Source organism: Triticum urartu, chromosome 2A (genome assembly GCF_056163025.1).
Source record: "Triticum urartu cultivar PI428250 chromosome 2A, HENAU_Tu73, whole genome shotgun sequence".
In the NCBI taxonomy this organism is placed as follows: domain Eukaryota; kingdom Viridiplantae; phylum Streptophyta; class Magnoliopsida; order Poales; family Poaceae; genus Triticum; species Triticum urartu.
In genome coordinates, this window is record NC_141874.1 from 515,164,134 (window position 1) to 515,190,741 (window position 26,608).

Sequence of the window (26,608 nt, forward strand, 5' to 3'; positions counted from 1 at the left end):
CGTCTTGTGCATATTCGGTTTCCCTTATTAGTCCAGGTTATAGTAATGTAATTGATGAGTTATGCATGTGTGCACAGGTTCCACTATATTCTCCTAGAGATTAAGCTTGAGCAGGGACTAGTAACCGTCTTAGACTCGAGACGAAAAGATCCCCAGGACTATGCGGACATGACTCAAATGCTCGAGAAGTAAGTTAAATCGATCATTATCCACCATATCAGCAACTTTCTTCATTTCCTGATATCAAGTAATTGTTTTCTTTGTCTGGCAGGGTTTGGAGAAAATTCACCAAAAAAGCTCCAGGACTGCCGAAGAAGCTGCAATTTAGACGCCCGAAAGTAAGTACTATAGTAACATGTTCCGCGCATCTCCTAGTGATTCAAGCGCTAGTTTCATCAATACCATTTGGCATGCTTGCTTATCAGTTTGATTGACCTCTATTTCTTGTAAAGTGGTTGTGGAAGGAACAAGGGAATGATTTCTGTGGATACTACGTTTGCGATTCCATCCGCCACACAACCTGTGAACGAGGGTACTCTGACGAATAATATGAAGTGCGTAAGCAATAATATTCACAATTTTATTTTATTACCATCATTTGTGTTGAGTTTCATTTATTCACATATATATGTATTGACCCCCTTGTTCAAATTAGATGTTTCGGATGCGGGATGAACTCCTAGCACCAGATCGTATGCGAGCAATTCAAGAGGAATTGGCGGCATTCTTCCTTGACCACGTGATCGCTGAAGACGGAGAATACTATGTGGACCCTGTGTTCATATATAATTAGGAGATTATATTATAAGAGATAATTATTGTATATATATAGCCGGTAGTGTCGGATAGATATACGAGAACTTGTTGTTCGACCAATCTCTCGGAGAAGGAGAGGTGGTCGATATCACTTCTCTTTGTATGCATATGTTCATGATGATCTTCTATTTCCTTTATTTGCTTACTAGCTAGCGTGTCTAGTCCTCTATATATATACATATATATAGCATCGACCAAGCACGGACATAAGAGAGGACACTTCTCTCTATTAATTAGCTAGCTAACACAATATATGAAACACCTAAATTAAACCCCCAAAACCCCCAAACCCCCCCCCTTCAAAAAAACAAAAAACCCAGCCCCTGAAATGCTGACGCATGGATGCCTATTGGTCCCGGTTGGTGCCACCAACCAGGACCAAAGGCCCTCCTGCCTGGGCTCGGCGCACCGGCCACGTGGAGGCCCATCTGTCCCGGTTCGTGTAAGAACCGGGACTAAAGGGTTAGGGCATTAGTAACGACCCTTTAGTCCCGGTTCACAAACTGGGACAAAAGGCCCTTATCAACCGGGACGAATGAGGGTTTTTCTACTAGTGTGTGCTCGCACTGGTAGCAGGAACTAGAGGTTTTTCTTTATTCATAACTGTCCTCATTTTTTTTGGCTTTGAAGTGAATCATGGTTGTGGACATTATGTATGAATGTGCAGATATCTGTGAACATGAGTTTGATGTGGAATTTGAACTTGGAATGTCGGGCTTGCGCGTGAACTATACCATGTCCAATGCTTCGTCTGTTATTGTTTGGAAAGTAATTACTGTTATTACATGACCCAAAAAAATTGTGCCACATCAGTAGATGCACGCACAACAGGCATGCTGACTGGATAAACATTTGAACCTAGCTACTATGAAGGAAATTTTGTATTGACAACAGTTTTAGATAGCAGGAGACGCCTAGCCTGCTCTGCCTCTACTAGCTTAATTTTGGATTCTTCCATCTCTTCTTTGGCATGGGTAAAGAGAGCATCTGATTGCTCTTTTCGCTTCTTCAGGAACTCAGCTACATTCTCAAGGGCTGCTCCACGCTTTCTTTCAGCCTTTACTAGAGCCATGAGGTCACGAACAGCTGACGACTCCACCTGGCTTGTGTGTAATCCAGCATCATCTGGGAATTTGCACCTTGTGTCTAATCCAGCATCATTAGGGAACTGGCACCTTGTGTGTAATCCAGCCTCATTTTGGAAACATGATCTCGAGGTTGACCATACTTCCCTCCTCATAGGAACTGCATCCTGACATGAAGTTACTTATTTTTTAGATCAATATTAGCAACCCATATCCATTTAGTAGAAGCCAGATAAATAGAACTGGGAGAAGTGAATTCAAAAGGAGAAAAAATAAAAACATACTACAAGGTGAGAACACCCACTTGCTACATCAAGCTAAAAATGAAAGCATTAGGACGATTAAGACTCTTCTTATTACACATCGAAGAACACGAGGCTTAAGAGAAATAGAAACTACAACATATACACATCGAAGAACACGAGGCTAAATGAAAGTAATTGAAAGGGTGTTACTTACCAAAGCTCGTTTTACATGTTCGGTGCAGCTCCTCTTTAACTTGCCATGCTCCTTGAAGATGTCCCCAATATCCCGTGTTTGGTCTTCATTGCTCCTCTGCATGTTTGCACTCGTGGTTTTAAAATCTCAACATGGCAAGAAAAATATACTACTAGTAATACTCGTGCATCTTGTGGGCAACATTAAAGTACTCGTCTGCCATGTTAGAGCATCTCCAACAGAATTGCAATGCGCGGCGCTTTAAAAAAGCGTTTACAGTGCTGAGATCGAGAAGTAGAGATAGAGAGTAGAGACTAGAGAGTAGAGGATAGTTCTCAACATAGATAGATGATGTCCTCCTCGTCGTCTGACTCCTCCTCGGTGATGTCCTCCTCCGACGTCTGACTGTAGGTGTGAAGATACCGATCGTCGTCGGATTCCCAGGGCGACGCTGCTCCTAGCCTCATGTTGAATTGAGCGTCCGCTTTTCGCCTACGCTTGTCCTCGCGATAGGCAGCTCGCTCCGCCATCCTCTTATCCCTCTCCACCCTCCTTTGCGTGTAGAACTCGCGCTCGTTGATGATGTCCTGCAGGAAACGTTGGCGCCACAACGCCATGGCTTCCTCGTCCATCTCGGCGATGCCGAGACGGTGCTCTCGCCTCCGGTTGTCGCGACGATCCTTGTCGGTGATAAGTCGCGGCAGAGGCGCGAGCTCCTGTGCCCGCTCCCGCCACTAAAAAAATACACTTCCGTGATGATACGTGTTTGTCACAGTGGGTCACTTTTTTTGTCATGCATGTACATCCATGACAAATTTATGACAGAATCAAGATAGTCATACCTGTGCTATCGTAGAAGTGTTCCATGACATTACCAAAATTATCATCACGGAAGTGTCCACTTCCATGACGATAAATCACGCGTCACAGAAGTGCTTTCGTCAAGGGTGACCGACACGTGGCATCCACTGTAACGGAACGTCGTTAAGCTATCGGGTCGGGTTTTGGATCCGGTAACCCGTTAACAGCCCCGACCAATGGGGATTTTCCACGTGTAAAATCATCATTGGCTGGAGGAAACACGTGTCGGCTCATCGTTGGGATAGATGTCAACCACTCATTGGATGGAAGGCGCCTATGATACGTCAACATGTGGCACGGCCCAACAGAGGCCCATTCCTGTGAAAAGGCCAGCCCACTTGACTTGGTCAAAAGGTGGCGGGCCAGCCCATGGAAAGCTTGTTAACGACATGTTCTCATATAGCCCATTTACAACCCGCTAACCCAAGGCCCATTACACCCTATCCAAATTAGGCCCAGTAGCATCATCTGGGCCATCCAATATGATTCCAGCCCGTTTTCACTTCTGGCCCATGTATGGCCCATGATGTCTTTCGGCCCATATGAGGCCCTATGTAACTCTTGGCCTATTAACGGCCCATGGTGAAACTGGCCCGTAATGAACAGTGTATCACTTTACACCCATTAACGACCCATGGTGAAACTGGCCCGTAATGAACAGTGTATCACTTTATACCCATTAACGGTCCGTTATTCCGTTGGGCCGTTTCCAGCCCATGTTATCTTTTGGCCTTCTCAGAGCCCATTTATTCTTGGGCTCATTTCCAGCATTCATTTACTTACGGCCCATTACTGTCATTTTCTGCTTGTGGGCCAAATTCAGCATGTGGTTACAGTTGGCCCGTTTGTGGTCCGTTAATACATTGGGTCGTTTTCATAGCGTCATAAAATACGGCCTATTAACGATGGCCCATTACGGTCGGCCCATGAACGGACTATTCCAACTCTAGCCCGTTTACGGCCATAATGCGGCCTGTTATTGGCCCATGTTTGGCCAATCATCATACGGCCCGTATAAGGCCCATTGATGATACGGCCTGTAGAAGGCCCATTGTTTCTACGGCCCGTAGAAGGCCTACTGTTTCTACGGCCCATAGAAGGCCCATTGTTTCTACGGCCCGTAGGAGGCCCAGTGTCACTACAGTAAATATTAGCCCATGGTTATTGTGGCCTAGTTTTAAAAAATAGGTTATTGCAGCCACTAGTTAACCGCGGAAAAAGAACTGCAATGACTACAAGCAAACAAATAAACAAGACAACAAGGAAATAAATAAGCAAGCAACTAACGCTAGGCTATCACGGCTATTACACATATTACATCCACTGGGCATCGAAGTTCGCCACCAGTGCAAATATAGGGAACAAAGCAGCATATCATATACACTGGCCATCAAAATTGGCCACCAGTGCAAATAAACGCGGCAGCAAAACAAGAGCATAACTGAAACAACTTCAGAAGAGCTTTATCTTGTTTGGCGCTAAAATCCTCCAACGCTTGCTATTGCACCAGAAAGTATGCATCTGAATGCTCCAAACTTCCGCAGTCCTTCCGCTTCTTATCGCAACACAGCTGATCGATGTCTTTCAGCTTGTAGTTGAGACTCAAGAAACCGAACTGATTCAGACAGTGAATTTGAATAGTTGTGCAAGCGGTAGTGGCTAGTAACTCCAACACTAAACAAAGACAGGATGTGTCACTATCCTGAACCTTATCTGCATTACTTCCTTTACCATTGCTTAATAAGGCACTCTTCCCCAATATTCTGTCAGCATTCTAAAAGAAGAAACAAGCAGACACATAATAAGTTTAGCATGTACTAGTATATGAAACTCATTTCGGTGAACCAGTTCATTAGTAAGGTGGACATGATTAAACTACCAAGTCTTCTATTGCCAAGTACTAGTACATAATAAAAGCATCAAACAAACATATATCTATGTCCTATGGTAGCAATGGAATCTTAAATTAGAACAGTTGTTCTTCAGGTTTAGGCACTTGTTCTACATGAATAGAGTACAGTAAGATGCAAGAATATAATACTTAAAAATATAAAATGAGCTCATAGACCTTACCACATTCTTGGTTTGGGTCCAGTACAGAACAAGGCGTTCCCAGTCATCGTCCAGTAAATGTGTCTCAGGAGAACGTAAGGGAATTTGATGAGTTTCTTTGCGAGTGAAGTACGTTTTCTTCATGTAATTCCGATATTGCCACCAAGCATTCTTGAAGATAGAAGAGGTATTAGCACAGGTTATCTCATCCTGAGTTTCCAAATTGGTCCTTCTCTATAGAGAAAAATGGGAAAATTTGCTGTACTATAACCATCATGGAGGTAGGATGTATGGGACGAAGCAAAGTAATTGCCATGAATAACATTACTTACACATAACTCCTGTACAAACACCTGCAACTAGCATTTTCCTTCATCTTCAGTATAATATTTCCAAGATGGGAAGATACGCACATAGGATTTAACAACATCAAATGCGATAGATGCGAAACTACGACTAGCTGGTTGTGCTTCCTCCACAGGAATAGGCGTACTAACTGGTGGAGTTGGGGTTCACCGTGATAGTACTGGCCCTTTGGGCACTGGAGCTGCCTTACTAACTGCTCTTATTTGGGAGCTCTGTGGTGGAGATGGTGCTGTGTCAATAGGAACTGGGTTACTATCGACTGGGGTTGGGGTTAGATTTGGTGAAGTTGGTTCTCTGTCCATCGTAGTAGGGGTACAATCTGCGAGAGTTTGGGCTATGTGTGGTAGGGCTGGTTCTTATGCATGTACAACCGGGGTGCTATCTCCACCAAGAGGTAGCACTGTTTTATTTGAAGACCGTATTTTTAGTCTGCTAGATACTGGCATCACCTGCTCCAATTCAAATGTCTGATAAACAGGAAACATAGTTGAATGTACAGACATTGTATGAGAGACAGATGCAATAGATAGTGTGGAAAAAAGAGGGCATGAAATAGTTGACATGTATATTGTTTAACTAAAACGGATAGCATGACATAATTTCACATATATGATGTCTATCTAAACTGGATAGCATAGCATAACATAATTCAAAGATATGATGAATAACTAAACAGGATCGCATGAAATAATTCACCTACATGTTATCTAAGTAATCAGGATCGCATCATTTAATTCACATATGTGATTTATATGCTAAACAGTGGGCATTCAATATGATGTCTGAACTAAGAACATGGTGTTGAATATTGTGTATATGGTGTCTAAACTATGCAATGCAAGACACCGTATGCATGATATGAGCAGTATAACCGTGCCAAGTTAGAGCATACACCTCAGTGGGGGAATAGGACTGGTCATCTGTCTCTGAATCCATCTCTGAGGAGCTATCGGGACCCAACAAGATATCTGCTTCGACAGGTAGCACTGTCTGCTCTGAAGGCCTTGTTTTCACTCCAGATTTTTCCATCTCCCACCCAAATGGCTGATTCACAGGAAGAGTAGTTTAATGTACAAACATTGTCAACAAATGGAAATGTAATGAAGAAAATTATGGGCAAGATATCATTGAAATATATGATGCCTGGTTAAACAGTATGGCATTGCACATTTCACATATATTATGGCTGGCTAAAAGACATGAGACTGCATAATTCCCATATATGATATAGAAACTAAACAGGTGGCATTACAGAATATGTCTAAACTAAGCAGATGACATATATGATATCAAAAGTAGGCACTGCAAGGCAACATATGCATGATATGACTAACATCATCATGCCAAGGTAGAGCAAACACCTTGGGGGGTAAATTGGAGTGGTCAGCGGCGTCCGAATCTACCTCAAAACAGATATCTTCCTCTGGATTACAATTTGGAGAGGGGTGGGGAGGGTTTTCCATTGAACCCACCATGGAGCGATGTCTGCATGACATTGTATTGCCGTGCAAAACTCTTCTCTTTTTCTCCACATGTTTAGCATGACTGTGTACAATATCTGACATGCATACGAAAAAAATATGGTGAGATTATGTAAGGAGAGCATGCAGAAATTTAGAGTGATGGTAACAACCAGTGGATCTATGTTTTTCCGTTGAACCAAAATAGCCCTAATGGATCAACGTGAATGTATAGTAATAAGTGATGCAACAAGTGTACAACCTCTTTGCCGTAGCCGTGTCGACCTCAGCATCATTGGGTTGGTCGCTGAAGCAGTTGAGGCAGAGGTGGCTGTCGGAGGTGTGGAGGAAGATCTGAGGGCGATGTAGACGGCGTACAGGGCACTGCTCTGTTGTGATGGATTGTTCTATCGTTGGAGCAGCTTCGGTGAGCCGTAAGACGTCAAGGCTGAAGCAGCACAAGACAGACATCGTCAATCTCAAGTGGGATTCTAATAGCATCTCCAATAGATGATGTAAAATGGATGTAAAATTAACATCACCAAAAACCACCTGACTACAACAGATGAGGTAAAAACTGTTGACTCTGAACTTAACTATCGAAACTGAAATTTACTGTGGAATCTGAATGCTACTGTCGGAACTAAACGCAATGGTAGCAGAGAGGCACTTGACATGTAGTTTAGGGAGGGCATGCAGTTCATCTTCAACCTGCACCCCCCTGAGCCGCCAGCCACCACCGGCCGAACCGCCGGCCCCAGCGCCGCCACGCCGCCCCGAAACAACTCGCCACCGCCGCCCCGGCCAGCCCTCTAGGCCCCCCGCCCCCCACCCTGAACCCTAAGATAGATAGTGGGGTACCTCTCCGGCGAGCCCCCGTCCCCGCTGCGGGTGGTTCTTCCTTAACTCCGGCGAGCCCCCCAACCCCTGAAAATCGACTGACCCAAAAGTCGATTCAGTCGACTGAAGTGTGGCTTAATCGGAGCAGAGCAGCAACACAAGCGAGGGGGAGAGCAGCAGCAGCAACTGGGTGAGCGAGCGATCGAGCGCGAGCCGGAGCAGCAGCAGTAGATCTGGCTGGTATGGACGCCGCCGCCGAAGGGGCCTCGCACTGGGGGAGAGCCGCCATGGAGATGTCGCCCGCGGTGCCGGCTTCTAGGTAGCCGCTCCATGGGGGTGCGGGATGGAGCACCATCGGCGCCGGGAGGTCGAGTTAAGGAGAAGGTGCGATGCGATGAGTGTACAACCTCTTTGGTGGCACTGAGTAGGCCTCGGCTTCGTCCGAGGAGTCGGTGAGGATGCTGCGGTTCGGGTGGAGCAGGTTAAGGCGGTGCTATGGGGATGGAGCAGCCGTGATAGACGAGGCGATCGTCGGAGCAGCTCCTTGGAGGTGGAGGATGGGGCGGCTGAACCGGCGGGATGATGAGATGGACGACGGATCCTCATCCGGGGAGGTGGACGAGGGACGTCGAGCTGTTGCAGTGGACGACATTGTCGGGGAAGAGGCTCCGGCTGGGCAGCGGTGACGTGGCGGACGGAGGAGGGTGGGGTTTCGCGGCTGGAGCGGAGAGGTTATGGCGGCCTGGGATTTTGAATGGTGAAAAGGGGGTGATGGAAGGGGGTGAAGCATGACTTAAGAACGCGCTTGTCCAAAATGTAGGGTGTGTTACAAAAGTACCCCCCACCGATTTGAACTAGTGGCCCTTTCGGCTCAGGGTTAGAAGGGGGGTTTCGCGTGTCGGGATTTGGCAGCTGGAGGGAGTTTTCGCACACGTTGTAATTTCGGGATAGCAAGGCGCGGGTTGTGAAGGCGCCAGTTTTGGGAGCACGATATCTGAATTTTCGGGATATAACAAGACGCGGGTTGAATTTTAGGGACAAGCCTAACGTGTAGTAATATTGTACTTGTACACACCAAATCAATTCGCACTTCCCTCAACCAAAAAGAAAACGAAAAAAATAAAACTATTCACACCACACAAAGAGAGAGTCTTACCCCGTTTTACTATACAAATGCTATTCAAAGCTACCCCCTCCTTCCATCTATATAGAGCCTAATGCGTTTTTCAATGCTAACTTTGACCAAATATTAGAGCAATGATATATGACATGCAACTTACACAAAGCACACTGTTAAATTCGTCTGTGAAAGGTTCTTTCAATGATATAATTTTCACAGTGTGCATGTCATGTACTACTAATCTTGTCAATAGTCAAAGGCGGTCTTAAAATTTTCATTATGCCCTATATAGATGGAAGGAGGGAGTATGAATCCATGTTATGTCCAATTAAATTTTTTTGCTTGTTGTATAATGCATGTAACCTACTCATACCAACATTTTAGTGCATTCCAAATGTCTATACTACCGCTGCAATTCGAACTAAATTTGAATTCGTTTCTCTATTTCAATAAGAATCTACAATCATGATTGTTGCCAACTTCAACCATCATAGTTTCCTTGCTATCCGCCAGATATAAATCAGACGACCTATAATGCAGGATGGCAGGCATACCATCATCAACAACTCCGTTTTTTTATAAGAGTAGAGATAAAATTTATTAAATGTAGTATACCATGTTCATAACCACACCATGTGTATCACCGTTATATATATTCACACATCCGTTGATTTGAAACACTATGATAAATTCTTCAAATATCCGAATTCGCTATTTATAATGAAGTATATATGATCTCTATTCGTCTTTTACACCCACACAACCCTCTTATCTTTGTAGCTAGCGCTAACTTTCTCTTGTGCATGCACATGCCCGCATCCCTCTCACCCTCCCTCAGCATTCTCTAGCTCCATCGTGCAAATTCATCTTTTCACTTTAGGTCGTTCACCCACGGTGTGTGTAGGCCCCCCAGCTCCTTCTTTACAGCACACATCGATCAATATGCCTCTCTAGCCAGGTGTGCCTAGCACAAACACAAGCTTCCCCTCTTCTCTTGTCACCGTCCATGCCTCACTCCCACCACTCTTTTCATCGTTCTCGTACTCGCACACTCCTCCCCCTCGATATAGTATGCCTCTCGTACCACCTCCTACATGCATCCCTCTCTCTCTCTATTCTTCTCCTCGTGCCTCATTTGCTTCTAACACACACATGCATGTATACCGATCGATCTCCCAACATATGCCTAGATCGACTTTAACTACCCCCATCGATCGACGTACCTCACAAGTTATGTCTCTCATTTCTCTTACAAAGGGCGATTGATCTTCCTATGTAGTTACGTCTGCTTACCACAGCCACATCGTCCCCCCTCATCATTCGTGCATGCCTCCTGACCCGTCTCTCACACGCACGTGCACAGACAACAAGCAGCCATCTCCTCTCTTATTGATATTGCGGGCGTGCCCTCCGTTTGTCTAGCAAGCCTATCCCACCATTTGTTAGAAGCAACTCCACTACCACCCCCTCCAACACTCTAGCTATGTCTCTCTCCCAACCTTATTCATCTCCTGCACATATGCATGGATGCCGATTGATCTCCCTTAATACATGAGGCAGATCGATCTACTTAATACATGAGGTAGGGCTCTCTCCTCCTCCACACATATACCAGCCATTGTACCTCTATAGTTAATTGGGCCTCCCTCTTCCCCCACCACACACCGATAGTCGAGCGCTGCAGGTAGGTATCCATGCCACAGAGACAAACTTCACATGTGCCATCTCACATTCTAGCAGGCCAACCACTCTATATCTTTGACGTGGGCACACACAAATTCGATGGCACTCTTTATCGACCGCGCGCGCGCACACACACACACACACATCATCCCTCTCTTCGATTCTATGGACACCTCAAGCTGATGATACCTCCACTTTTTTCTCGTGGATCGCCCCCTCTATATATATGTTATATCCAGGACTCTATTTCACACACATTGCATATGTTAAATTTTTTGATTGACCCCCCCCCCAAAAAAACTCTCAAGAACCCACACACTATATCTCTCTAGGTTTGTATCTCTCTCACACAACCCCACGCAGGTGGTGTACGTATACAAGAAGAGAATAGGTGCACCGTGCACGTACTCACGCTTCATGCCCAGCCACACCCGCGCGGGTACACGGTGGAGCTCATTTCTTTACGAAATGGCAGCCCACGTGCTAATTTGAACGCCTGTAGCGGTTATTTACCTAGGGAGGTCGTGTACCACGCGTGCACGAAACAAAGTTCGACTTGACGCGTTGCCGCGTTATTTTTAAATAAAGTTATAGCACTCAATGGCACGTACACAGAATATAAAATGATTTTTATGGAGGAAAAGGTAGTCCGCTCTTCAGAGTATCTCACACAAGGCTCCGGTGGCCTCTCTCTCTCTCACCGTTGGTCACTGATCCGGCCGCATCCCGTCCGCCGAGGGAAAGGGAGTGTGGTGGCCTATCTCTCTCTCTCACCGTTGGTCAGTGATCTGGCCGCATCCCGTCCGCCGGGGGAAAGGGAGTGCTGTGGCCTCTCTCTCTCTCACTGTTGGTCACTGATCCGGCCGCATCCCGTCCGCCGGAGGAAAGGGAGGAAGTGCATCGTTTCTCCGTTCGATGGCGCCGAGGCAGCACGTCTCGATCTGCGGTACACGCCGTTCTCTCTGACCAAGCTCCGGCGCGGCAGGGCCTACGCCGCCTGCTCACAGATTCCGCCCGCCGCCGCTCACCTAGTTACATCCCGACGACCTCTAGGTATCCCCTCCGGCCTTGCTCCACTGCCCGTTTTCCCATGTCGCTGCATGTGGATCTTCCATAGTTCTTTGCTCAAAACATAGCTCGTCCGACGTACTTTCCATATTGCATTCTCGTCCTCACACCGTTTTAGACAAACACACCCGTGTTTTTATCTTCCCTTAGGACAAGGAATATGCTTCTTTTTTGTCGTCGCAAGTGTCATCAACTGTTATTGGCCAGTAATTGTTTCCTTTCTACCTCTTTTTTGCAAACAGGGCTATCCATTTCACGTCGTTGCTATTGCGACCTTTTGGTGAACTGCACAAATCACTTTTCTTAAGAGTGTTTTGTGCAGTTGTACTAAAATGTCACACGGGCAACGCCTCTACATTTCAATGCGACTGCACAAAGGAAGATTGGTTTTGCTCTATCCTCCTCATCCAACTCCGAGCCTAATCTTCTCCAACTAGTTAGTCTTAAGAGAGACTGCAAAGGTGACCGACTTCTATTTGTGTGTTTATTGTTTCATCAGCAGTCCTCTATTATCGTAATTACACTTGATATCTTTGGAACAGGGACGCTCAGCTCTATTTTAGTGGAACTGCACAAAATGATTGGAATGTTGCATGCTCCAGACAGCTACTTTTTCCCCCAACATGCCTTGTTGATTTAGACAGAGCTGGGGGGACGTTGCTGCCAATGAAAGCATGGATCAATTTTAATTTAACACCTTCTCACAACTTTGTCTTCAGTTGTGATGTAATTATTAGCTCTGATCTGCTAATAATTGACATGCATTATCAAGGAAGTTAGTTTTTTATTGTTTTCGAAAAAGCATCGATGGCAAGACATGTGAAACAAAAGCTGAAAGCTCACACCATTGTACAATTTCATGTCGCTGGAAAATTAGTTGTATAGTACGTCAATTATGTAAACAAATGATGGAAGCTTGATAGCATTGCCAGAAGCCTCTTCATCATCCGGGTCCATGTGCCATGCACAAAATTATACTCCTTTGTTCCTAAATATTTGTCTTTTTACAAATTTCAAATGGGCATATTTTAGAGTGTAGATTCACTCATTTTGCTTCGTATGTGTACTCCCTCCGTTCCTAAATATTCTATTCGTCTTAACAGAGATTTCAACAAGTGACTACATACGGAGCAAAATGAGTGAATCTACACTCTAAAATATGTCTATATACATCCGTATGTGCCAGACCATTTGAAATCTCTAAAAAGACAAATATTTGAGTAGTCACTTGTTGAAATCTCTAGAAAGACAAATACTCTGGAGCATATTTAAGAACCGAGGGGGTAGTGCACAACCGCATGGGAGACTCAGCCCGATCGTTGCGCCACATTAATAGTGAGTAATGAGCAGTCAAATCATAAGCCCACCTTTCCCACTGTAAGTTGCTCTGAAGAAGCAACCATCAATACACTCTTCGTTGAATCCGCTCATACTACTCCATCCGTCACTGTTTATACAGCACGCTTCAGAAAAAAGAAAAAAAATTGTGGGACCAAGGCGACTAGCGATCGGCCTGAAAAATAGCATTGGTAGTTATAGCACGGCATCTATTACTGGAGGGAATAATGCATACACACATGCATGTAGTGCTTCCACCCCGGGTACACACATGCATGCACTCCGTAGTAGTACAGTACATGGAGAGAAAATTGTGGACTTGATTGCGGTTACCACGCACTAATTAATTGAGCATTATACCAAACGCGTCTAAAGTCTCTCTGGTGGTGGAAATGCATTGAGAGAAATGCATCATAATGAAGCGCGTCCTGTAAACTATGACGGAGGGTGGAGTAGTATGAAGGTGCAAAACCAAGTACGCGTACTACTGCGCTTGGCTCTTCGCCCCTTCGTGAAGTCGAACAATGATGGTACTCCGCATGTTGGGTACTACAGTGTATGCCTCTGACAATCTGACACCGAATGGACTGATGCATGTCCACCGAGGGTAGGTTGCATTAGTCAAAAGGCGTAAGCGAGCTTCACCTTGTCCTGCAAACTTCTCCTCGTTCTGCGAGTTGACGGGACACACCAAAAAGTAGTGCTAGTCCATACTCCCTCCTTTCCAGTTAATATGGCTTAATCTTTTTTGCGGGTAAATGAGAGAGCTTTATTCATGTATAAGCATTCTTAGGACGATCAGCCAAGACACTGGTCACTAGGAAGCGAGGTACCCCGAAGCGAGGTGTTTCATCAAGCCAGCTCTCGGCCACATTCAAAGTGCAGCAAGCACGGTTCGCACGAAGATGCGCCGCAAGGTTTGCTGACCTGTTTACATGCTGAATAACAAAAAAAGAGGAAATATTACTGAGCGCTACTATTTGTAACAGGATATGAGCCAGAATTAAGCGAGAATTGTGGAGAGTGTTCCATGCAATCAACTTCCATTATCACATGCGAGAACCCTCGAAGAGAACCAAATGTGTTGAAGATTGCTTTATCACATTTTAAAATTATAATAAGAGTGCAGACCCTCCTCCATCCGGTTCCTAGTACTAGTATAGTACGTACCTTTATGGACTATAGTAGTAGTACTAGTAAACTTTGCGCTTGGCTGTTCGGGAAGTCGAACAATAATAGCACTAGTAGTATAGTGTATGCTTCTGGCAATCTGACACCGAATTAATTGTTGCACGTTCACTGCCTGAGCGAGGGAGAGCTTGCATTAGTCAAAAGTTTCTCCTTGTCCTGCGAGCCACCGCGCGCAAGCTTCTCCCGCCCTGCAACCTTCTCCTTGTTCGGCAAGTTGACGGGACACAGCAAAGTAATTCCAGTCCATGCTGCCTCCTCTCCAGTTAATATGGCTTAATTTCAAACGAGATAAAATACACTGTCTGTCACTGTATATTTGTAAAAATATGGTCAGTGGACTTCATAATACACTCATTGCGCTCAATATATATATATATATATATATTTTCTGGTGTTCATACGGTCACTAGCTCACCCTGACTGACTATGTGTGTGCATGCACGTGTAGGTTGAGCACTTGAGCCTGACCGTCTGTGTTCCATCGTGTGCTCGGACATGCATGCACTAGGGCGTCGCGCGCGTTTTTACGTCCATGTGTACGTGTGATTGTTGCATAGACGTAGGGGGAGTACGTGTAGGGGCCACTAAGGAGCAGTTAAATCACACAGTAAGTTAGTCAGAAGAAGCAACCATCATTTCACTCTTGAATGACACATACGCAATATAAAATGGTTGATATGGAGAGAAAAAGAAAGCCACTATATATACACTAGCAGGAGCCTAAGCTACAAGCCTGCTTGCTTAGGTTGCTCTCTTCACAAGCATAGGACGACGGGCCTGATCCCGCAGCTGGGGGAAGGGAACAATGTTCTATGTAGACGCGGTCGACATCGACGAGGGAGAAAACCCACAGTCGGTGCGTCCCAATCGGGGGTCACTGCAGTATGGGCCGATGCCGCGTCCCAACCACCCTTCTAGCTACAGCCCGACGTCCCAGGTAGTCCATCTTCCTTTTAGAGCCGGCTTGCTCCACTGCCGTAGCTCCATCTCCATGTCGATCTTTCTCTACTTCTACCGGCTTCTATTTGTGATGAGTCTATGTCTCATGAACTAGTGCCAGTACTATTATTCTAATCACACTTCTTCAATATCTTTGCCATTAGGGATGCTCAGGTCGATTTTAGTGGAACTGCACAAAAGCATCGTATGATCCGAGGGTGCCAGCCGTCTTTCCTTCCCGACATGGAAAGTGCTATGGAACAAGAGGTACCAGAAGGTGGAGAACCAAAGAGTGCTGCTTCTATTGTTGTTGACATTCTCACTAAAGAATCTCCCTCTAGCACATTCCTTCGACAGGTTCTACCTGGCCAGGAAATTAAATCATGTTTAGGGTTTAGGGTTTAAGCCGTAGTGACCCCATCAGTAGTTTTTCTATCGTACACGCTCTCACAACTTTTTTCTTTAGTTGTGAAGTAAATATTGGTTATGATCTGTGAATCATTGAGATGCATCAGCATGCATGTTAGTTTTCTATTGTATTTGATGGAATGTTGTAACGGGGCAACCTTGGCATAGGAATGAAAATGGAGTGAAAAAGTTTCCAATTTTCCGGAGAAAAAATGGAAACGGAGAGAAACCAACGTTTCATTTTGTTAGATCACGCCATCGAGCAAAACCAACGTTTAAATCACGTCTGTCGTGTTTGTGTCTCATCCTCCTCCACGGCTCGACCCCACACGGTCACTCGGCATGCCACTCACCGCAAACCGAGTAGTATACCATAACTTTCCCGCCTGCTTGTCGATGGATCGCGCCATGGAGTACTAGCACTACTGGAAGAGATTGACGAGTTGGGGGAGGACAGCTAGTTGTAGCACGGACTCCCAAGAAGTTACTACTGGAAGAGATCGCGCATGTTGTAGCCGGCTATTGCGACCATTGAACGCGGAGCAGCCGCGTGCACCCGGAAGCGGCGCGGGCGACGCTCTCTCGGCTGGCGCGCCGCAATCAATGCCGGAGCCAGTGAGAGTTCACATCCGCTCTGGCCGGGCATGAATGCGGCACCGACCGTTTCGGGCGGGAAGCATGCGCGGGTGATGAAGAGGGTTCGGGTTGGTCAGGACCGGCCGTGGCAGCGGTCCGGACGTGCGCAAACAAGAGATGCTGTACGTTAATATTGCTGCGTATATAATTAACAACGTAAATAATGTGCCAGTTGGACAAATATGATTGGAGATGGAGATGGAAATGGAATTTTACGTAAACACGGATATGCATGTCTATGTGTATGTGTGTGTGCGCGACGACTCTCGCGACCTGGAAGCGGGGGCGTGTTTTTGATCGAGTTTTCTTTCTTGGTACGTTAGAAAATCAGTTTGTCTAATTCACATCTAGATGTTATTTAAGGATATCACATCTAAGCTCCCACAAGTATATAATGTGGAAACAAGAAACAAAAAAAACTAGGAAAAGACCACAAACAGAGTGGACATCAACTTATATGTGACATAACTATGTCACATCTAGATGTGTCCTAGACAGACCCTTAAAAAATTGTCCGCCAGTTTTCGTTTCTTTTTTCCGGGAACACACGTATTCTATTTAAAACCACTGCTATGGAGAGATTTTTTTACTCCATTATAGCCTCTTGTTTGATAGAGTTTCTCGCGTCTCGCTCTCTCACCCTCTCCATATCAAAACAAGATGACAGTGTCCACTCTATCTCTCTCCTCACCGGTGGTCACAGATCCGGCCGAATCCCGTCCGCTGCGGGAGGTGAGGAGGTGCAGCGTTGACGTTGTCGCCGTCGGTGACGGAGGAAGCCGATGCGCACCGTCCTCTCAGAGCCGGCGCTGGCGCGGACGAAGATCCTCCGCGCCCTTGTTCGCTGCCGTCATGTGGGCAGATCCCGCCCGCCCGCCTAAACGACATCTCGCCCACCTGAGGTATAACTTCTTGTACTGGTCCAGCTCCCCAGGTCGCTGTGTGCGGGTTTTCTTCTATGCGACTACTCCCCAGCTCCCATTGCATAGTAGCTAGGGTTCGTCGGCTGGTCCAACATCACCTACTAGTACTATTATAGAGGAAATGCCACTCAAAAAGTTGTCCTGATTTATTCCTCGGTGGAGGTATACATGTTGTTTCGACAAAAAGTACATGGTGGTTGTGCAGTCATTGTCCATATGGTGGTAGTACTATCACTGGTTAAATGAAGAAATGCTTTTTTCTCGGGTATCCTGGTTTAGTTCCCATCAAGATAATTATGATGCTTCTGTTTGTTGGTGTACTTTTCATTAATTCTTATTGACAATTGAGATGTCGTTGCTAACCCTTTTTTATATTTTTGGAAACAGCGATGCGTGTCTCCATACCCGGGCATGTCTTCCTCAATTTTAGTGGAACTACACAAAATTGGATGGCCATTGTTGTTCCGCCTCACTGTCCTCTGCCACGTGGTTCTTCCTTCCTCGAGCATGATTACTGAGAAGAAACAGACCACAGTGAGGATTTGTCGAACTTCTTAGGTGCCTCACCCAAACTTGATGCCAAATGGATGATGCATCACCACGATGACCTATCGATGCTCATGGTTGTGCCTCATGGTTGCATCGGCTGGTGAAGCTGGTCGATTTTCGATGAAAAACAAGCTGTCTTCCATCAGTGCTCTTTGCTTGTTACGCACAAAGATGATATCCTTCGTTAGTTCACCTTGGTTGCGTTGGAGACGCAGTCGTCTTTCACGTTGGTGCAATTTTCGCTAGGGTTTAACGACAGGTGGGCCCAAAATGTGGCTGGCTCACCTGTCATACAGCCAAAAGCAGGTGCAGTGAAGGCACCGGAGCTCAGTCCGTACTACAGTAGTATATATATAAGCGGGAGCCTCAGCGCTTGTTTGCTAGGGTTTGCACTCTCCACACACTCGCTGCACTACATATATGTTACTCCCTCCGTTCCGAATTACTCCATCCGTTCCAAATTACTTGTCTTAGATTTGTCTAGATACGGAGGTATCTAGCACTAAAATGAGTCTACATACATCTGTATCTAGACAAATCCAAGACAAGTAATTCGGAACGGAGGGAGTACTTGTCTTAGATTTGTCTAGATACGGAGGTATCTAGCACTAAAATGAGTCTAGATACATTTGCTAAGGTTTGCTATATTCACAGTCTCTCACCCTCTCTTCACCAGATCTAAACAAGATTGCGTTGGCCTCTTGTCTCTCTCCCCCCTCACAGCTGGTGAAGGAGGCGTCCATATCCCGTTGCATCGGGAAGGGGAGGAGGTGCAGCGTTCACTCTATCGCCTTCGGCAAGGGAGGCAATCCACTGCCAGCTGCGCTGTTCTCTTTCACCCAGTGCCTATGCGGGAGGGCCACCGACCCCTTCTTCCTCGCTGCCGTACTTAGTGTGGGCAGATCCGGCCTCCCGCCGCACACCTTGCCACATCCCGACGACCCTAAGGTATAAGTTTCTTTGAAACCGTCGTTGCTCTAGCTGCATGTGGATCTTTTTCGATCTGTAGTCGAATCTAGGTCTTGGTTCAAAGAGGAAAGAAGGGTGCGGTGGGCTGGAGCAAGAATCTAGGACGTGGTTCAATGAGGAAAGGAGGGGCGGAAAGTAGTATAGACTGGCTATCCAGCCGCTTTGTAGGTCGAAAAGGGAAAAAGGGGGTAACCTAGTACACACATCTGTAAGGAACCGATCTCTTTGTTGAAAAGGGAAAGAAACTGGGGGGTCGGGTAGTTTGTGCATGACTAGATTTGCTGCCCTCACATAGTAAGAAGGTTCAAAGAGAACAAATATGGGACCAGCGCATATATGCTGCTTGGCTACATACAATGCATCACCCATTTATACGTGTGGATGCACATGGTGCTGGCATGTCCCATGCAGCTATTTTGTTGTTGTTAATCTCAGAATTAACTGCTGATCTGTTTTAAAAGAATTTCTCTATTAATATGAATCAATGCAACCGTTTTAGAAATGCTACTGTCCTATACTTTGTTTTCCATCAAGATAAGGTAGATGCTTCTTTTTGTGGCCGCATGTTTCATCCTCCTTTATTGGCTGGTAATTGTTTTCTTTTTTGCCTCTTAAAACAGGGATATCTATTCAACTTGTTGCTATAGAAAACTTAAATGTCACACCGACAACTTTGCTTGATTTCAGTGCAACTGCACAAAACTTGATTGGATTTCCTTTTTGTGTTGGTAGATTCGTATTTTATGTTGGTCGTCTCATGAAAGGTCAGTACAGGCCTTCATCCACATGATTGTGCAGTGTGCTTTGAGATGCTGTGCTACTTGTATTGGTACTGTTTTAAATAAATGATGAATTGAAGCTATTGTATTGCTGTCTTTTCCCATTAAGTAGTGAAAAAAATGGGACCAACCCAGACATGATGCTTGTTGCTTTGTTACAACAAATTCAGCATCACCCCCTTTATAAGCCAGTAATTGATGCCACTCTCAGAATTAACTACTGAATCTTATTTCAAAACTACAACACTTGTTAGGGATTGGCGGGATTACCATTTTTGTGGCCGCATGTTTCATCCTCCTTTATTAGCCAGTAATTGATTCCTTTTTTGCCTCTGTTTATACAGGGATATCTATTCAACTTGTTGCTATTGTGACATTTTGCTTCGCTACGCGAAACACTTTGCTTGATTTCAGTGCAAATGCACAAAACGAGATTGGATTTCCTATTCGTGTTGGCAGATTCGTACGTGATCTTGTGTGCGTCATGACAGGTTGGTACTTGCCTTCATCCACATGATCGTGCAGTGTGTTTTGAGATGTTGTGCTACTTGTATTGGTACTGTTTTAAATAAATGATGAATTGAAGCTATTGTATTGCTATCTTTTCCCATTAAGTAGTGAACAAAAATGGGACCAACCCAGACATGATGCTTGTTGCTTTGTTACAACAAATTCAGCATCACCCCCTTTATAAGCTTTGTCGTTCTTTATACATGTTGAAACAAGGCATTGTTAAGATAATGTCTCAGTCAATATGAATGAATCACACTGATGGAGAATTGCTACTCTCCTGCTTTGTTTCCCATTAAGATAAAGTAGATCAGTAGATGCTTTTCTTCTGGGAGTACAAGTCATCAACCGTTATTTCTTAGTAATTGTTTCCCTTATACCTATTGTTGCTTACAGGGATATCAAAATTAAAGCTCGGTTTTATTCCGACTTCGTTTTTAGTTGAACTGCACAAAAGGAGCCAATGTGTAAGGCAAACTGCTGTATTACTGGGTCTAGTTGGTCGTTCCACTTTGCAGAAAGAAGCAGTCACTGTTTGTGCTACATTACAGAAGGAATGACCGAGAAGCTTTACAGAGTATTATTAGACACCGGTGACATGACTAGTCTGCAGAGACCATTGGCAATTTAACAATACGTGGAGTGCCCTGGGAAAAAGTGCCCAAACAAGTATAAAAGCTACGACAGGACTCCACGATCATAGGCATTACATATTTTGAATGGGAAAAGCTTGTCAAAGTTTAATCATTGATGTTAGCAAGAAGATGTTAGTTTAATATATTGGAATTGGAAAACCTTGTCAAAATTTGCTCATTGATGTTAGCCAGAAGACATGCATTTGATATTTTTGAGTGGGACGCCCTTGCTGTGAGCAGCGTCGAGTGTTTTTTCCTATTCCTGTGTTCAGTTTAGAAGTAAATAGTTACTCTACTGAGATATTCCTATGTTAAGAGTTTGTTCTGAATATTGTCTATGTAATGACAGGCCTTGTGTTTGATTGCAAAGTTGAGCTTGGAATGTTGTGGCATGCGGCATCACGAGCTGTTCACTGTGCCTCCTGAGAATAATGATTCGTATTGTTTTGCATGTCAATCTAATGCCAATGATTTTCTTGTTAAGAAGATCATCCTCTTCTGTTGTTTCCGTGCTCAAGAAGTTCATCGTCTGATGTTTCACTCATAGCCTATACGACAAGTCGGGTAGGTTAGACGTGAAACCATATGATCTTCCGACCAACTCATGATATTAGGCCATGATTGGATCGTCGTTTTCCAACCAAAACCGCTTGTAAAACCGACGCTTGTAAATTAAAGTAGATGGTCTCGGGCGAAGGTGCTTGGTTGGTCGATTTTGACTAGTAAAATATCGGAAGTACTTAACACATGATAAAAACGCTGAACGACACTCGGACGATTGCTAATCCAGCCGTTAGCTGCCGTTTCAACCTTGCCCATGGATGGCATGATACGCACGTCGTGCATGTATCGTCTGGTAATGTTGTCCATATAGCAGTGCTCGTAAAATATACACCGATCTCTCAAAATTACACGCGTAACCCGCCGGTTTTACTTATAGACCTCGGGCCCTCGGTTTTTCATTACGCCTGTATTTTACGCGTTGTTTTCGATGATGAGTAAATTACACTTGTATGTTAATACAGGTTTGAAATAAACCAGAGCTCCCAAGCGCGGCCTTACCGTTTCATGCCGTCTCAGTTTCTCGAAGGTGCTCATAGGTGTCCGATGATCCTGGCTTCTTGAATGAGTAGCGGGCGCTGTATCAGACCATCCGTAGGGCCTGCGAGGCCCTCTCCGTTGTCCTTCGAGTTGTTGCGCTCGTCGTGGCGCCGAGCGTTGTTAACATCGTCAACGAACATGAGGATTCAGGAGATGACTTTATTTTGACAAGATGACACTAGGGACCCACTAGGGCCATAGCCGTACGTACGCAAGTGCCTCCTTATTATGTACAACTATATTTTTTTTGCTTTCTCCTAGTTTCCTGACATCACGGTCCCACACCATTGTCAACCTATGTAGTCAATATAAACGAGAGAATTGCACAAGGTGCGGCCAACAGCTGGGACCAAGCAGCTCGAGCAGTATTTGTGTTTTTGAGGCATGAGCACTGCAGAGTTTTTCTTGGCGATGATTTCGTTGTTGTTCAGAGGAGACTAGGGTATTAACTGGGCGGTCTGTGGCCCGTCTAGCCCAGGCCAGATATCCAACCCAAATACTATTTTTTTTCAAGATGAAAATGGCTAGCCCAGCTATACGTCTTTTTGAGGAATACCCAGGCAAGGTCAACCTGTTATTCTCCGCCCCGCTCGGCTGTAAATCTTTCCTAGGAGGGATGCATTAGGCTTAACAGGAAAATGAGCTTTAAAAAATAATAAATGGGATGTAATTATAAAAACTGGGCAGTAACTATAAAAAATTTCACCAAACACGAAATTAGTTTATAAAATATTATTTATGGATTTTGAAAATCTTAAATTTTCATTGTTGCGCGCGCAATGTTTCGTTGGATTTTTACGTAATACAAATTTATATTTAATCTGACTAGAAATTTCGGGATAAAAATATTTTGGAGCCCATCAAAATGTGGGAAGTTTTATTGAATTCTGTCTTCAACGGTTGGTTGAAATTATTAATCATTATCCAAGCTAGAAAATGGGCTGTACTTTTAACAAACTGTAAATAGGCTGTTGTAAATTCCATTAGAATTCCAAAATGGGCTATACATTATTACAAAACGCAAATGGGCTGTAAGTTCTCTGCCACACACTTTTGGGCCTACTAAGTGACGCGTCCCCTAAAAAAATAAGTTGACGCGTATGCAAGGCTTTGCCAACTTATTATAGTCAACACACGGTTCTAGCAGCAGTGGCCGTTGGATGTCTATCCAACGGATGTCGTGCTTCTTCTTCAATCTCGGATATTCTTAGCTTCAGCCGCCCAAAAAATGATTCCTCCACCTGACATCTGGGGCGCACCATTTCAGAGGCTGACCTCTGGGCCTACTAAGTTGGAGCGTACCAAGGGCTTTGTCAACTTAGTCAATAATAAACGTTTCTAGCTTCAGTGACCGTACGATGTCCATCCAACGGCCGTAGTGCTTCTTCAACCTCTGGTCTTCTTGGTCCAGCCGCCCAAAGCAGCGCCGGTCGTGCCGTCTGCTCCTGCCTCCCACGGCCGACTGTGCTGCCGCGGAGGCCTCACCGCCCCATACTACTCCCACCGCTGGCCAGGCCATCCCTCCACTCACCCACACCCCCTGTTATTCTGCGGCGACGGCAGCCTCACACCGCAGCCGAACCAGTGAACCCTCGTACTCCTCTCCGCGCGGGCTTCCACTGCTGCGTATTCCCCTGCTCCGCGTCGTCCCCTTCCTAGGCCTCGCCATCGTCCAGACCACCGCCCTGGTGCTCTCGGCGTGGCGTGGTCAACGTGGTCAACGACCGACTTCCATCGGAAGAGTATTGTACGTGGAGAGGCTGACAGCTGGGTCCACGCGGCCGCAAGGAAGTGTCTCCTTATTACGCGCAAAATAATTATTCCTCCACCTTACAGCAGGGACCCACCGGACGGGCCACCTTATTTCGCAAAAAAACGTTTCCCCCCTAACTGCTCGGACCCACCGGACGGGCCGGCGTATTTCGCGAAAAAAATGTTCCCCCCGCTGTCAGCTCGGACCCACCGGAAGTGCCTCCTTATTACGCACAAAAAAAATGAACACTCCCCCTGCTAGCTGGGACCCACCATGGTGGGAGGCTGACTTGTGGGCCTACTAAGTTGACTGGGACGGGGGCCTTTGTCAACTTTAGTCAATATGAACGATTCTAGCTCCAGTGACCGTACGATGTCCATCCAACGGCCGTAGTGCTTCTTCAACCTCTGGTCTTCTTGCTCCAGCCGCCCAAAGCAGCGCCGGTCGTGTCGCATGCTCCTGCCTCCCGTGGCCGGCTGTGCTGCCGCGGAGGCCTCACCGCCCCTACTATTCCCACCACTGGCCAGGCCCTGCGGCGACGACAGCCTCACACCGCAGCCGAACCAGTGAACCCTCGTACTCCTCTCCGCGCGGGCTTCCACTGCCGCGTCTTCCCCGGCTCCCTGTCGTCCCCTTCCTAGGCCTCGCTGTCGTCCACCGCCCTGGTGCTCTCGGTGCGGCGTGGTCAACGTGGTCAAGGAACGACTTCCATCAGACGTGGACTGTACGTGGAGAGGCTGACAGCTGGGTCCACGGCCGCAGCATGGAAGTGCCTCCTTATTACGTGCAAAATAATTATTCCTCCACCTGACAGCGGGGACCCACCGGACGGGCCACCGTATTTTGCAAAAAAAATGTTTCCCCCTGACTGCTGGGACCCACCAGCTACACCTTCGCATGCAAGGAAGTGCGCCCGGGCAAAAAAACAAAATGATTCGCCCCCCTGACTGCTGGGACCCACCAACTACATCTTCGCACGCAAGGAAGTGCCTGACAGTCGGGACCCACCTGGTCGAAGCATACGTAGCATTGTCATTCTGGTCGCGAACGTGTACGTACATATATACTGGTCGATGTAGAGGCGCGCACGTAGCATGTACACGTACGTACAGCGGTCAGGGTGCAAGAAAGAAAATACGGCCACATGTGTGTACATACGGGCGGGGTCTCGAACGCCTACTCACGCATACGTACGACGAGGGCTCGTGTACATGGCTGGGTCGGAACGGAGAAACAACATCGTCGTCGTGTTCATGGGGAGGCAACGGAATGCGTCGTGTTCATGGGGAGGCAACGGAATGGGTCGTGTTCATCGGGAGGGCTTGGACGGAACAGGCGATGGAAACGAGGCCTAGCATACCGCGGAACGGAGAAACAGCCTTGTGTTCGACCAGCCACATTCGAAATGGGATCCTGTTCATCGGGAGGGGTGTGGCGTACCGCAAAACGGAGGAAACGGACCTCCTACGGTCGAAACGGGGGTCCTGTTGATCGGGAGGGGTGTGGCGTACGGCAAAACAGAGGAAACGGACTTGTGTTGGAGCGCTACGGTTGAAACGGGGGTCCTGTTCATCGGGAGGGGTGTGGCGTACCGCAAAACGGGACTCCACGGGATACTGTTCATCTCCACCGTCGACCTCCTCCAGCCTCCACGGGCTCCTGTTCATCCAGCCTCCACGGGCTCCTGTTCATCCAGCCTCCACCGCGCGCTACTCCACCGGCTACTGTTCAACCACCCCTCCACCGTCTACTGTTCATCCAGCCCTCCACACCACGGGGTCCTGTTCAACCATCCCTCCACGGGCACCCCTCCACCGTCTATTGTTCATCCAGCCCTCCACACCACGGGGTCCTGTTCAACCACCCTTCCACCGTCTACTGTTCATCCAGCCCTCCACAACACGGGGTCCTGTTCATCCAGCCCTCCACGGGCACCCCTCCACCATCTACTGTTCATCCAGCCCTCCACCACACCACGGGGTCCTGTTCATCCAGAGGCAACGCCACCGCTCACTGTTCATCCAACCCCCCCCCCCCCGCAACGCTCACTGTTCATCCCATCGATCGACTTCAGTTAGCAGCAGTAGCGAAGGAATCGCTCGATCGGGTTCAGTTAACAGTCATCGATCGATCGCTCGGGTTCAGTAACGCGTAGCCTGCAGTGCAATCACTTGGGTTCAGTTAGAGCCCAACACCTCGTTCGGGTTCAGTTAGAGCCAACGCCTCGCACACACGCGCGTACGTGTATGAGAGAAACGCGCATCGCTCAGCCCCCGACCTCCCACCGTAACCGGGAACTCCCCGAAATTTTCCTCGCCCTCGCTTCTACCACGGTTTTTTCCGTCATGGACGGCCCAAAGAATGTCATGCAGCTGCGTCTCCGGCCCGCCCAGGATGAAAAGCCCATTTTCTGTCATGATTTTTTGTCATAGAAGTAGGATCCCACCACATCTATGATGATACCGGGGTTTGTCACAATTATCGTCATAGAAGTGTCATATGTATGACAGAATTATTTTTTTGTTCGGCCCAAAATGTCACTGATGTGTCTTTTTTTGTAGTGCGCATCGGCACATTGGGGAAGTTCAATGTTCTATGAGGCCACCAGAGGCACCACGCCACCGCGTCGTATGCGCGGGCGGCCTCGTTGGCGGTGTCGAAATTGCCGAGGCCGAGGCACACCCTGCGGAACCGGATCTCGACGGAGAAGCTGCCGGAGGGGCGCGCGCGGACGCCACGGTATCCCCAAGTTTCCCGGCGACGCGGTGGCATGGTGGCGCGGTGGTGCTGAGGCAAGAAAGAGCGGGGAGAGAGCAGTGGCATGGCACAGAGTAGGGAGAGAGCGGTGGCAAGGCACAAAGAGGTGGGAGGGTGTTGGATTTTATAAAGCGCGCCGGACGCCGCGCGCCAAAACTAGCGCACACCCGGCCGCTTTTTCCCCCGCGCGCGCAATCCTTTCCCGATGTCTCTGTTATCTCTACTCTCTTCTCTACTATTATATTTATTTAATATTTAATATTTATCTCTACTTCTCTACTCTCTACTTTTTTTCTTTTTCTTACAAAAAAACAGAGTTGGTGATGATGGT

At 46.6% G+C, this 26,608-nt stretch overlaps 1 protein-coding gene across 1 annotated transcript; it reads right to left on the reverse strand.

Moving 5' to 3' along the window:
• Window positions 1-2,674: 2,674 nt before the first annotated feature.
• On the reverse strand, window positions 2,675-26,292 carry LOC125537168 (uncharacterized). Its single transcript, XM_048700478.2, has 2 exons — window positions 26,062-26,292; window positions 2,675-3,073 (listed from the first exon to the last, which is right to left on the reverse strand). Exons 1-2 carry the CDS (start codon window positions 26,290-26,292, stop codon window positions 2,675-2,677), a joined length of 630 nt encoding a protein of 209 aa, XP_048556435.2.
• Between the last annotated feature and the right edge of the window lie 316 nt (window positions 26,293-26,608).

Excerpts from the sequence above, each read along its gene's own strand:
- LOC125537168 (XM_048700478.2), bottom strand. The coding sequence starts at position 26,292 with ATGCCACCGCGTCGCCGGGAAACTTGGGGATACCGTGGCGTCCGCGCG. Across the intron at positions 3,074-26,061 it reads CTACAAAAAAAGACACATCA|TGGCGGGAGCGGGCACAGGA; the intron begins GTGACATTTTGG and ends GTATTTTTTTAG.